This window comes from Bos grunniens, chromosome 7, assembly GCF_055505025.1.
Source record: "Bos grunniens cultivar Pamir isolate PY7600 chromosome 7, Bosgru_T2T1.0, whole genome shotgun sequence".
NCBI classification, from domain to species: domain Eukaryota; kingdom Metazoa; phylum Chordata; class Mammalia; order Artiodactyla; family Bovidae; genus Bos; species Bos grunniens.
In genome coordinates, this window is record NC_141171.1 from 1,108,689 (window position 1) to 1,122,033 (window position 13,345).

The 13,345-nt window shown below is 40.1% G+C and overlaps 1 protein-coding gene across 15 annotated transcripts in view; it reads left to right on the forward strand.

Moving 5' to 3' along the window:
* Positions 1-13,345, forward strand: part of MAPK9 (mitogen-activated protein kinase 9) — a 68,126-nt gene that overhangs the window by 51,136 nt on the left and 3,645 nt on the right. For 10 of the 15 annotated variants that reach the window (XM_086407850.1, XM_086407846.1, XM_086407841.1 and 7 more), the window contains 6 exons: positions 2,688-2,853; positions 4,296-4,367; positions 7,804-7,986; positions 9,408-9,532; positions 11,174-11,237; positions 12,472-12,543. In XM_086407850.1, coding sequence (XP_086263976.1) covers positions 2,688-2,853; positions 4,296-4,367; positions 7,804-7,986; positions 9,408-9,532; positions 11,174-11,237; positions 12,472-12,543 — 682 coding nt within the window. Of the gene's footprint in view, positions 1-2,687; positions 2,854-3,885; positions 3,958-4,295; positions 4,368-7,776; positions 7,987-9,407; positions 9,533-11,173; positions 11,238-12,471; positions 12,544-13,345 lie in introns of all 15 variants that reach the window. The other 5 variants (XM_086407849.1, XM_086407844.1, XM_086407845.1 and 2 more) reach the window with 3 other exon arrangements.

Sequence of the window (13,345 nt, forward strand, 5' to 3'; positions counted from 1 at the left end):
AGACTATTTTCTTGGGCTCCAAAATCATTGCAGATGGTTACTGCAGCCATGAAATTAAAAGACACTTGCTCCTTGGAAGAAAAGTTATGCCCAACCTAGACAGCATATTAAAAAGCAGAGATATTACTTTGCCAACAAAGGTCCATATAATCAAAGCTATGGTTTTTCCAGTAGTCATGAATGAATGTGAGAGTTGGACTATAAAGAAAGCTGAGTGCCGAAGAACTGATGCTTTTGAACTGTGGTGTTGGAGAAGACTCTTGAGAGTCCCTTGGACAGCAAGGAGATCCATCCAGTCAATCCTAAAGGAAATCAGTCCTGAATATTCATTGGAAGGGCTGATGCTGAAGCTGGAGCTCTGGTACTTTGGCCACCTGATGGGAAGAACTGACTCATTGGAAAAGACCCTGATGCTGGGACGGATTGAAGGCAGGAGGAGAAGGGGACAACAGAGGATGAGATGGTTGGATGGTGTCACCGATTCTATGGACATGAGTTTGAGTAAGCTCCGAGAGTTGGTGATGGACAGGGAAGCCTGGCATGCTACAGTCCATGAGGTCGCAAAGAATCGGACACAACTGTGCAACTGATCTGAACTGATTCCTGTCTGTTTTAGTTCACTGATTACTAAGATGTCAGTGTTCAATCTTGTCATTTCCTGCTTGACCATCTCCAATTTATCTTGACTCATGGACCTAACATTCCGGCTTCCTATACAGTATTGTTCTTTACAACATCAGGCATTACTTTCACCACCAGGCATATTCACAACTGAGTGTCGTTTCCACTTGGCCTAGCCACTTCATTCTTTCTAAAGCTATTGTTAATTGCCCTTTGCTCTTCCCCGGTAGCATACTGGACACCTTCGAATCTGGGGGCTCATCTTCCGGTGTCACATCTCTTTGTCTTTTTATATGGTCCATGGGGTATAAAAAGGAGAATCTCCTTGGAAAGAGGGGGCTGGCAGGCTACAGTCCACGGGGTTGCAAAGAGTTGAACACGACTGAGCGACTAAGCGCAATTTGTATCCTGAAATACCCGTTCTTCACATATTCTTTAGTTCTAAAAACGGAACCTAGGAACAAATTGGTTTGTTTTACCTTAGCTGCATTACTGCCTCCTCACAGGAAAAGGTCGCTGGTTTGAGTGTGGTGCCTATTCTTCCCATGCTTGCTTTTGTGCAGCCTCGCAGCTGTGGGTGGGGTTGGCCATGCTCCCCTCAGCACTTCACGTTGGGACATGCATGGAGGAAGTGCTCTGGGACCAGCCAGGGACCAGTGCATCTGCATGGGCTTGGTAGGAGTTTTCATTGTGTTTTTAAGCAATGCATAGTTATGTTATATTTTACTGAATTCCGAATTTTCAGAAAGAAAGCCCTTAGCAGTAATGAAACATAGTTTTGACTGATGTAAATTTAAATGTTGTTCTACTTATCCCAGTAACCTTTGGCAGCTGTCACTCAAGGCACACCTATGCCCATTGGTGACGCATCAATTGGAAAGTTTCAGCCAGGTGCTGGTCCTAAAACATCATTTACTGTGTGATGTGACTTGGCAATTTGACATTGTAGCTACACATTGGAAGGCACTTGTCAAAATAATAGATTGTTTAGAAGTCATAGTTTGTAGGATGAGTTTTCAGGCCAAAGTTCCAGGCAAGAATCAAATTCCTGTAGCCTGAGGAAGGGTCTAGGATGTAGGGGATCACCATAAAGAAAGGCCCTAGAGTAACAACGAAAAAAGCTGCAGAAGTTGTGATGAGTTGTGTTGAGAGTGTGGTGGAGTGTGATGTGTACATTCACCTGCAAACATTTTCTGAGAATCTGCTGTGCCAGACTCCAGATGCTGGGAGCACAGAGAGACCTTGAGGCCTCCTCTCACAGAGCGCTCACTGGGAGGGGTGAAGAAGGGACTTGAAGAGTAGTGTGTATGCCGGGGAATGGCAGGTCCCAGGGGATGGGAAGTTCGTGTCAGTAATCGTGGGATTCTTCTTCCAAAGAAAGAAGAAGCCTTTGGGAGATTCTAGGGCCTGAGAATCCTAGCCCTGTGCTGTCCAGTATCATAGCCACTGGCCACATGAAGCTATTAAGTACTCAGAATGTGGCTATAATTATAAATAAATACTGGATTTCAAAGACAGTACCAAAAAATGTAAAATATCTCTATAATGTTTATATGTTGGTTACATTTTAGAAATGAATACTACGGAAATACACTATTGGATTAAAGAAAATATTATTAAAATTAAATCTTCCCTTTTCTAGTCACTTTTTTTAATGTGGCTGCTAGAAAATGTAAGTTACACATAGGGCTTGAATTGTGCTTCTGATGGGTAGCAGGGAAGAACCGGAATGTTGGGAACTGAAGGATGACCGGGCGTGGCAGGAGGGAGGACAGGATGTTGTAGAGACTCTCAAGGATTTAAGCAGAGCAGTGTCACAAAGGCTTCCACACGGAGGATGAGGGCACCCGTCTGGCCTCTCTAGACTGCTCTTTGTGGTTTCCATTTGAGAGTTAGGTTTTCCAACATGATTCTAAAATTCCAGGGTTCAATTCTGACTTTCTTCCTTCTCCCAGCGCTCTCACATACTTCAGTGGTCACTGACCTCACAAATCTTTAATCAACGTGAGATTGTTTACTTAGCATGCTTTGGTTCACTGTATTAATTTTAACCTTCTCTGTCCTAGGATCTGAAGCCTAGTAACATTGTAGTAAAGTCAGACTGCACCCTGAAGATCCTCGACTTTGGCCTGGCTCGTACAGCGTGCACCAACTTTATGATGACTCCCTATGTGGTCACACGGTATTACCGGGCACCTGAAGTCATCCTGGGCATGGGCTACAAAGAGAACGGTGAGTACAGACAGGACTGGAAGAGGCCGCAATGTTTAAAATTAGTGCTATTAGTCATCACGAGCTTTCTTCTCTTTCCTGTGAACTGTATGAAATATAATATGGAGACTGTGTTATGCATAGATTATCATGGTTCACAGATGAGAAATAATTTTATATTTCCATTGGTTAAAATTATTAACTTTTGAAATGAATATTTTGAATATTTATCAAAGTATAATATGCTTACAAAAAAAAAATATGTGAATCCCAGGTGTGCAGCTCAGTTGGAGCACACCCATGTAACCAGCAGCATAACTGAGGCCTCCCCAGGACCCCTCTGGGTCTCAACTCCCAAGGGAAGCCATTATCCTGATTTCCAGCACCATAGATTGATTTTTCTTATTTCTGAACTAGATATAAATGGAATAATACAGCATGTGCTTTTTGTGTGTAAAATTGGTGTGTTTTTTTTTTTAACAGCAAAACTTATTCTAGCAATATCAGAGCTCTTTGAAACTTAGCTTTTGAAAAATTTGTCAAAAAGAACTAAATCACACTTACTTATTTAAAAAAAAAAAAAGGAGTCTGAAAGTTTGCCTAAGTCATCTGAAATGAGCTGAGCTTCAAGTTTATCCAGATGTTTTAGAACTTGTGCTCCCATTCAGAGAGACACGAGTCTGTGGCCTTCCAGTCCTCTATGGCCATGGGAGGAAATTCGGTCCCGTTTAGCGTCTCTAACCCCACCTACACCAGCACTGAAGAGCTCTCTGTCTGGGCTTCTGAGGCCTTGATTCAGCTGGGCCCCGCAGAGGAGGGGGAACAGCCAGAAGCTGAGGCGCCCCTGGCCCTCGCCTGGAACCCAAACAAGCCTGGCCCTGTGGGGCCCCGCTGCCTTGACAGTTTAGAAATGGATCATTCTGGAGACATGGTGTTCATATTTCACACGAGTCCTACTAACAAGCTGGGTCTGTCTGTGTTTGGGAGGGGATTTGAGAGAAGACATGCATGGGGGCGGTCTCTGGCTGCTTTTAATCACCTGGTGTTTGGTAGTGGACATCTGGTCTGTCGGGTGCATCATGGCAGAAATGGTCCTCCATAAAGTCCTGTTCCCAGGAAGAGACTGTATCCTTCACAGGGAGATACCCGGTGCTGACCACAAGGCCGGGAGCCGGGGTGGGCTCGTGCCTGGAAACAGCTTTCTGGGGACAGGCACTCCTAATTTCTGGGACTTTGTCTTTGAAGCTGTAAAGTATTGGACTCTTTGGCACTGAAAGCCAAGATTGCTGCAAACTGAAAGCCAAAATAGAGGTCAGCAATCGTTCATACTGTCTAAAACAGTTCACCCTTAACTGCCCGTTTATTTTCCATATTTATGTGTTTAGTGCACTGTTAGAAATCTTTTCCTCACCTTTGTTTTGTTCATGGCACTTCATAATTTTGTCATTTCACTTTATTTTCAGTTGATATCTGGTCAGTGGGTTGCATCATGGGAGAGCTGGTGAAAGGTTGTGTGATATTCCAAGGCACTGATCGTATCCTTCCCGGGGACCTTCCCGGCCATGTTTTCCATAAATACCAAAGGCAACAGGAGCTCAGAAGGAAAATGTCGTAATTCTAGACTGTATTCTAAGGAGGTCTTGATTATATTTGTTAAATTAGTATCACAGATCAAATGGCTCAATTTTATGTTTTCTCTTTTACTTGACTTAACAATTTTATTAACACATAGAATTAAGTTAAACCAATTTATATTCTTAATTTTGTTAAAAATAGCTTATAAGAAATGCATTTACTCTTTGACAAATGTATTCTGGTGTTTAAATGAAAATACTATTTAGTTAATTAATTTAACTATTTAGGGAGTTGTCTAAATTTAATAGGCCAATATTCTTATGTAATTTGTTCAATATACTATTTCATCAGTTACCAGGATGCAATAGAATATTTTCCTCCAAAGTAAGAACTGAAGCATGCTACATAAGACCTAAAGGGAAAAGTTTGTGAGGAACAATATTTGCTAAATTTTTTGTTTGTTACTCTTCTGACATTTCGTAGAAAATTTTAGAAGATCCACTTAGATGGTTATTTTGTGACTTCCCCAGTGGGGAAGTCTAAATAAATATAAAATGCAAAAGGTTAACTTATACTGTGGTCAGCAAATCCTATTATGATATGTAGCATAAGGAAGAGTAGATATATAATAGTTTCAATAGCTTTTTCTCATATTCCTCATGTTCTTCCATCTTCAATATTTTTTACTCTAACTTAGTTCTTCACATAGACCCTTTTTCATTTGTGTTCTCTCCACCTAAAATTTTCATTAGTCTTTTGATTTTATTTTTTTGTTATGAAAGCTTAAAGTAGTCTCTGCTGGCAGATTGATGGTTATCTTTAAGAGAAATTAAGTTGTATAGTCAATGTTTTATATATATTTTATTAATTTTCATTTTTATGATTTTATGAGGGTGATTTTCTTGCAATATAAATCTTCACAACACAAACTTGAAATGAAAAAATTTTATCCCTAGCATTTTATTTACCTTCCTTAATAGTTTTCACATCACAGATTTTATGTGAAGTTAAACATAGCATTTTATTTTGTTCTAATACATTCTCTAGCAATTTTTCATAGCCTTACCTTAGATTCAGTTGTTTCAAACTGTAAATAGGAGATATTTAATTTGCAAATAAATTCAATATAAAAAGGAAAAGTTGATGTATTCTAAAGATACATTTATTTATTATGCCAAGCTACGAGGCTTGTAGGATCTTGGTTCCCCAGTCGGGGATTGAAACCACGCCCTCAGCAGTGAAAGTACCGAGTCCTAATCACTGGACTGTCAGGGAATTCCCTAACGATACATAATTAGAAGTGTCTACTTAACATTCAGTTTGTCTCAATTTTTAATTTATTTTGCGTCTTTCTTTTCTTAATTAACTGTGATATCTTCAGATAGTATAGATATGAAAAGTGTGGGTACTTTTTGGTGCGTTATTAAATAATGTTAAAATTCTTAGTTTACATATTAACATCTTACAGTATCTGTAATAATAATTTTATGTATAAGGTCATCTAATGTCATCCTTAGAACACACACAGAGATTAGCATCATTTTCCAAAGACAATTTTGCTCTTTTTTCAAACATTAGATAGAAGAAGATTCTGGAAACCAGACTGCAGTTGTCAGAGATTTGTTTTAGGTTCATAAGCAAAGGTAGAAAAGAAGTCCTCGTGGCTTATAAGAAAGAGAAAGCTTCTGCCAGGTACCCCTCAGAAAGCACGGGGCCCTGGAGGCCCAGCAGCAGATTACTGAGGGGGGCACGTGGACACTGTCACAAAGCTGAGGACTGAGAGCTGAGGGGCGCCCATCTGCAACTGTGACGGGCACAGTTTTCGTGAAATGATGGGTGAAAAGAATGGTTAAGAGAGCATGGCACGTTGGGAATTAAAGATATAAACAACTCTGTATTGCTGCAAATGGGAACGGTAGCTAAGCTACGGAAGTTCAAAGGAAAGTGACTGTTGTTTTAAGATGAGAGGGAAAAAAATTATGTTTGACTAGTGATGGAAAGTTCCAGTGGAGAGCAAAATGGTGATGGTATACCAAGAAGAAGAAAGACATTACAGGAGACGAGAGGGCCTCCTCCTTTGTCCTTTGAAGAACATGTGTTTGTTCCCTAGGTTCTTTCACAGTAATGTCACTTTATTTTTCTAAGACATACCTCAATTAATAACTTTTTAAAGATTCTGTTTATTTATTTGATTCCTCTGGTTTGTGTTCTCTTATATAATGTTTATGGTTTTAGAATCACTTTCCACATTTATCTTGCCAGTTATCTCAAGCTCCCAGGAAAAGAGACAAAGCTGGCCTTGTCTGCATTTTACAAATAGGAAGATGAGACCCAAGGGAGATTGACTGCCTGACACCTAGTGAGTGACTAACACACAGTGGAGTCTGAAACCTAGGTCATGTACTTTGAAAGGAAATAAAACACACTCATTTATATTGTAATGATAGCCAGAGTCAGTGCCAAGTAAAACTTAATGACCTGTCAAAGCTGTCGCTGCTCAGTGGGAGCCCAGCTACAGTGGGAGATGACATGATGAGGGCTCAGAAAGTCCAGAGTCCCAGCTCCCGCCCCCTCCCTCTTGCACCCCATCCTGCCAAGCCTACAAGGTGGTTCCCAGCCGTAAATTGAGCAGTCAGTTAGTTCTGTCTATTTCAGGGAGCTTTATATCTAACATAGCTTTATTAAGAGAAGTGGAGGTGTGAAAGTTGCTCAGTCATGTCCAACTCTTTGCAAACCCATGGACTGTAGAGTCCATGGAATTCTCCAGGCCAGAATACTGCAGTGTGTAGCCTTTCCCTTCTCCAGAGAATCTTCCCAACCCAGGGATCGAACCCAGGTCTCCCGCATTGCAGGCAGATTCTTTACCAGCTGAGCCACACAGGAAGCCCAAGAATACTGAAGTGGGTAGCCTATCCCTTCTCCAGTGGATCATCCCGACCCAGGAATCAAACCAGGGTCTCCTGCATTGCAGGTGGATTCTTTACCAACTGAGCTATCAGGGAAGCTCATTATTGTGATAACTGATTTCAATTTGCCTTCATAATTATTACCTACTTTCATGTTAAAGCCTTTCAGTCATAGGTATTCTTCAGCTACAAGATAACTTTATTTTGATCTAGAATAGGAAGCCATAAAGACTTCATTGTGTTGATATAATAAACTGTGACCAGAGTTTATATGGGCAGAGCATATTTGTTTTTGTTTTTTTTTAATAGTCTTAACTAGGAACCCAAACCTTATTTGAATATTATTTCAGAATGCTTCTGCTGACCCAGTGAGCTGGCCTGATTAATTATTCATTGATAAGTATAATTTAAGTTTCTCTTTGAATGATGCAACTTTATGTAATATGAATATAAGGCATTTCAGTTGTATTTTCCTCAAGAGACTCCTTAGATATTGATCAGTGGAATAAAGTTATTGAGCAGCTAGGAACACCATCTGCAGATTTCATGAAGAAACTTCAGCCAACTGTGAGGAATTATGTAGAAAACAGACCAAAGTATCCTGGAATCAAATTTGAAGAACTCTTTCCAGATTGGATATTCCCATCAGAATCTGAACGAGACAAAATTAAAAGTAAGATATCCTTTTTTCTTATACTTGTTTTCATAATCTGGTGAAGCTTTTTTATGTTTGCATTCTAAAATCTGTGAAAACTGAAAGAAAAATAGTTGAAAACCCTCAAAGTCATTTATTTTGAATGAAGGCTAGAATGAAGGCATTTCAGAAAGAAAGCTTAATGACCTAGAAGTTTTGTCCTCAATAAAGGGGACAAAACTGAAGCCTCTGGTCAAAATATTTACATAGTCTGAAAGATTCTTATATTAGTTACAGCAAATGGAATTCAAACTGTTACCAGGTATAAAGAATACTTGAATAAAGATTGTCACCCATTTGAAGAGTCAGAAATTTTAAAAGGCCTTCTCCCCTTATCCTGTGCCCATCACATTTTAATGTGTTTAAGGGAAAAGAATAGATTTGATTTTCTCTGCATCAAGACAAACTGTGCCTCATTCAGAAGAGTTCCATCTCTCCTTTGCCTACACATGTGAACTTTGTTTGGTTTTGGTATTCATTTGGCTGTCTTGGGTCTTCGCTGTGGCGTCTGGGGTCTTGGGTTGCGCGTGCAAGCTCTCAGGTGGAGCATGTGGGGTCTAGTTCCCTGACCAGGGGTTGAACCTGGGCCCCTGCACAGGAGTGCAGTGTCTCAGCAACTGGAGCACCAGGGAGGTCCCACCTGTGAATTTTAATAGCTGAAACCTAGGTGAGCCTTGTATTTAACCAAGTTATTGAACTTGTTAAGTTTTTTTCTAGCTACTAATCTCTAGATTTTTTTTTATCTAAGTGTACATTGTATACAGGTAGGCAAAACAGAGGGCTTCCCTGGTGGCTCAGTCAGTAAAGAATCCTCCTGCAGTGCAAGATACCTGGGCTTGATCACTGGATTAGAAAGATCATCTGGAGAAGGGAATGGCTATCCACTCCAGTGTTCTTGCCTGAAAAATCCCAAGAACCGAGGAGCCTGGTGGGCTACAGTCCATGGGGTTGCAAAGAGTCGAACACGACTGAGAGACTAAGCACAGCACAGGCAAAGCAGAGAGATCTGTGAACCGTTCTATATGATGCAAATATGAAGTCATTGTGTGGCTTAGTCTGTTCATCAAGAGAAAAGGCTTGCCCGTGCTTCATGCCTGCCCTCTCTGCAGTGCCACGCTCAGCCTAGCTCCTGTACCCTCCCTGCCCATGGCTTGTCAGCCTTATGCCCTGTCCTTCTCCCCTCCCATACTCAGGCCAAAAGCACCTTTGAAAGCCTGGTTTGTAGGAAATGGCTGCTTGATTTACTCTTAAAGAAAGAGACTAATAATCCTGAATTTATCACCAGTTTCTCAGAGTTAGTATATTTTTGTTCTGTCTGTGCTGTCACATTTAGTTCTTTATTGTGTGATTCTCCGGTTAAAATTGTTACTTTATTAATCTAATATTTGTTTTTACCCTAGCAAGTCAAGCCAGAGACTTATTATCAAAAATGTTAGTGATAGATCCCGACAAGCGAATCTCTGTAGATGAAGCTTTGCGTCACCCTTATATCACTGTTTGGTATGACCCTGCTGAAGCAGAAGCGGTAAGCATCTATTTTGAAAAGACTTGTGTGTAAAGGCAGGGCATACATTTCCCTGGATCTTCTGTCTGTCTGTCTGAAATGGCTACACAAAGATTTAAGGTTAAAAGGATTCCTGATTACTTTGAGGCCATATCAGTTCAGTTCAGTCGCTCAGTTGTGTCCAACTCTTTGTGACTCCATGAATCACAGCACACCAGGCCTCCCTGTCCATCACCAACTCCCAGAGTTCACTCAGACTCACGTTCATCGAGTCAGTGATGCCATCCAGCCATCTCATCCTCTGTCGGCCCCTTCTCCTCCTGCCCCCAATCCCTCCCAGCATCAGAGTCTTTTCCAATGAGTCAGCTCTTCGCATGAGGTGGCCAAAGTACTGGAGTTTCAGCTTTAGCATCATTCCTTCCAAAGAAATCCCAGGGCTGATCTCCATCAGAATGGACTGGTTGAATCTCCTTGCAGTCCAAGGGACTCTCAAGAGTCTTCTCCAACACCACAGTTCAAAAGCATCAATTCTTCAGTGCTCAGCTATAGCCGGGGTCAAACCCCTTTTAGGACTCCTTACTGGGGCTGAACTCCAAGTACCTCAGGAGTGAACATGCTTATGCTGTGGTGATATAATTGTCTTCATTTATGTCAATGCTGATGTGTGATCACAATATCACCTTTTTTAGGCATCCATTTGTGTGCCTAGTACCGTACCTGGGTTTTGCTTTTATTATCTTCTTTAGCTATCCAGTCAGGCTCAGAAACTTGCTGAAAATCACAGGTCTGGACGTCCTTCCCCAGAGGTACCTGTTAGAGGAGTTCCACTTCTGAATGTGATGCTCATGTGCATTTTTCTGTAGCATCCCTGGTATGGATGGTCTTTAGTTGAAAGTGAAATAATTACATGGTGGCATGCTCATTATTGGGCTTCCCTCATAGCTCAGCTGGTAAAGAATCCGCCTGCAGTACAGGAGGCCTGGGTTCGATCCCTGGGTTGGGAAGATCCCCTGGAGAAGGGAAAGGCTACCCACTCCAGTATTCTGGCCTGGAGAATTCCAGGGACCATACAGTCCATGGGGTCACAGAGAGTCGGACACAACTGAGTGACTTTCACGTTCACGTTCACATGCTCATTATTAGGTTTTGTCCTGTGCATTTAACCACCATTTTATTCATTGTTTTATAGGAAAAGAATTTGATTTATAAACGTGATTTTAAGTAAATTTTTGAAGCAGTCCACTTAGGATTTGGGGACTGAATTTGGGAGTTCTAATAGGAAGAAATAAAAACTTGAGATATATTTTGCAGCTTCTGTGTTTCCTAGCACAGTACCTTGTCCAGAATGGATCTCTAGGAAGCAGCCTGTGATTGCTAATTTTATAATTACATTTGGGCATATGTCCTTAGAGTGTAATTATTAGCAGGACTATAATAGGTCTATTTTTTGGTTAATTATTCCGTAATTATTTTGATTTTGAAACCAATGTAAATATACTTAGAAATCTTTAAGCCACATATTGAATGAAATTATATCAATATTATAAATATTTTATTTTATTATTTTTTATAAGTATTTTAGAAGTCTTACAAGTGATTCATTTTCTTCATGCCTTATTATTTTTTCAACTATTAACTTTACCTGTAAAATTTAATTTTTAGCCACCACCCCAAATTTATGATGCCCAGTTGGAAGAGAGAGAACATGCAATTGAAGAATGGAAAGGTAAAGATGGAATTTATTTTGATTGTTACACATTTCTTGAAATGGGGCAACTTAACACTTTTTGACAGTAGCCTTTCTAAGGGAGGGGTGGAGACCCTTCAGCTCTATCCTCTCTCTTCCCACTTCCCAGCAGATGAAGAACTTGAAGATAACAAAATTAGAGAGAAACGTGTATGAATTGCATATTTGCTTCAGAAGACAAAAACAAAGGCTTTTCACACATCTCACATTATCAAATCTTGATTTGTAAACTAAATTCAGTAAGTGTATTACACTTAACTTGATAACGTGTTGCAAACTATCGAGTAACCGCAATTCACAGGCCCCTGTAAAGCAGATATGAGAGACCCCACTGGGGTCAAGGGAACTTCTGCTGTATTTGTAAGCCTTGTAGTTATATATGCGTTTTAAAATAAGAGTTTGGGGGAAATTGCAGATCAAAAATATGCAAATAGTTATTACCACCACTCTAACCAGACAACCCACAAGAAACTAAACCAGTAATAAAGAGGTTAAACTAAAAATATTTCATTAAAAAGCAGAATCAATAATAGCTGAGAACTGTGGTCAGCGCAAGTCAAACATGGCAGCGTGTCCTGCCCAAGAGCCACTCCCTGGGCTGCAGGGAACCAGTGACCCACAGTGCACACAGCCACAGCCTCGCTTGGCACCTGCACTGTGCTGATTTTATTTCACAAATACCAAACTTGTAGGACGCTGCTAGTATCTTACCTAATAGGTAGTTCTTCTGACAAATGAACGTTGAGGAAAACTGAGATTGAAACCAAGAAAAAACTTAGGTAACTAGACCAATTTCTGGCCAATCTGGAGGAGTTTACATTTGAAGAACCACAATGGTGGAGGAAAAACTGTGCAAAAAGATGTGAGAATATCCAGTAGTTAAACTGTTCTGTTAGAGTCACTTTGCTAGTACTTTCCTCCTTCTCTTCCCCACTCCCCATGTCTCTCTTTCACTCTCTCCCTACCCTCAACTTTGTAAAACCAACTAGTGGATCTAGAGCTACCCTACTTTTATGGCCTTCATAATTGGTTGGTTGAAAAGATACAAGGAATCAAATTATATTTTGGTCTAGGTAAACTATTACTTGTCTGTCTATCACAGTTAAAAATAGCACATCACAGTGTCCTTGGAGTGGTTCCAATTTATTTGGGAGCAGGGTTTAGAGATGCAGAGAAACTGATGAAGCATTCTAACTTGCATTTCTATTTGAAGAGCTAATTTACAAAGAAGTAATGGATTGGGAAGAAAGAAGCAAGAATGGTGTTGTGAAAGATCAACCTTCAGGTTAGTGATTGCTTTAATAGTTTGATTGCATAATACTTTTCTCTCTCTATTCATTTTTTGTAAATGGCAACAGCGTGTTTTAAGTGCCACCTTGACCAGCATCGGATTTGAAAACTCCTTGTGTGAAATACTTTTCTCTTTTTGGTCTGCTCTGGTTGTGGCAGCTAACATTTTACTGATGCCAGGCAGCGAACTAACTGTTTTGTGAACATTTCTTGGTTCATCCTTGTAACAGCTACCGTCATTTTCATTTATAGATAGGGGAATTGAATTGCAAGCTTTCAACGTGCATGACCTTCTTTATATTGCCCCCAACCAATTAAAAAAGAAAATTAATATGAGTCTAGATAAAGTGGAATTTGGTTTTCTTTTGAGAAAATTGTTCATATAATTCTCCTATCTTTCTGCTTGATCTTAGTGGTAGAAGTCTGACTAACAATTAGGAAGCTGTATGACTATTAGAGGCGTAATATATATGGTATTAACTTATAATACCATCTATAAGGTTCTACCTTAAACCAAACTCTTTACTTACATTTATTTCACATTTGTATTCACTCCACTCCCACTGGAAAGCACATGCACACCACACACACGTGTAAATACATATGGGGCTGTTTCTTATTCTTGAATTTTATATTCAGCATGACATGTGTCAAGTGTCCGGAGATTATATAACTTCAATAAAAATTTAGATGCTTATAGTTAACTAATCACAAATTTAAGACTGACCTCTGAGACCCTGGATGTTTTGTTTTTGTTCAAACCAGGCTAAAATATAGATAGTGGAAAACAGATCAGT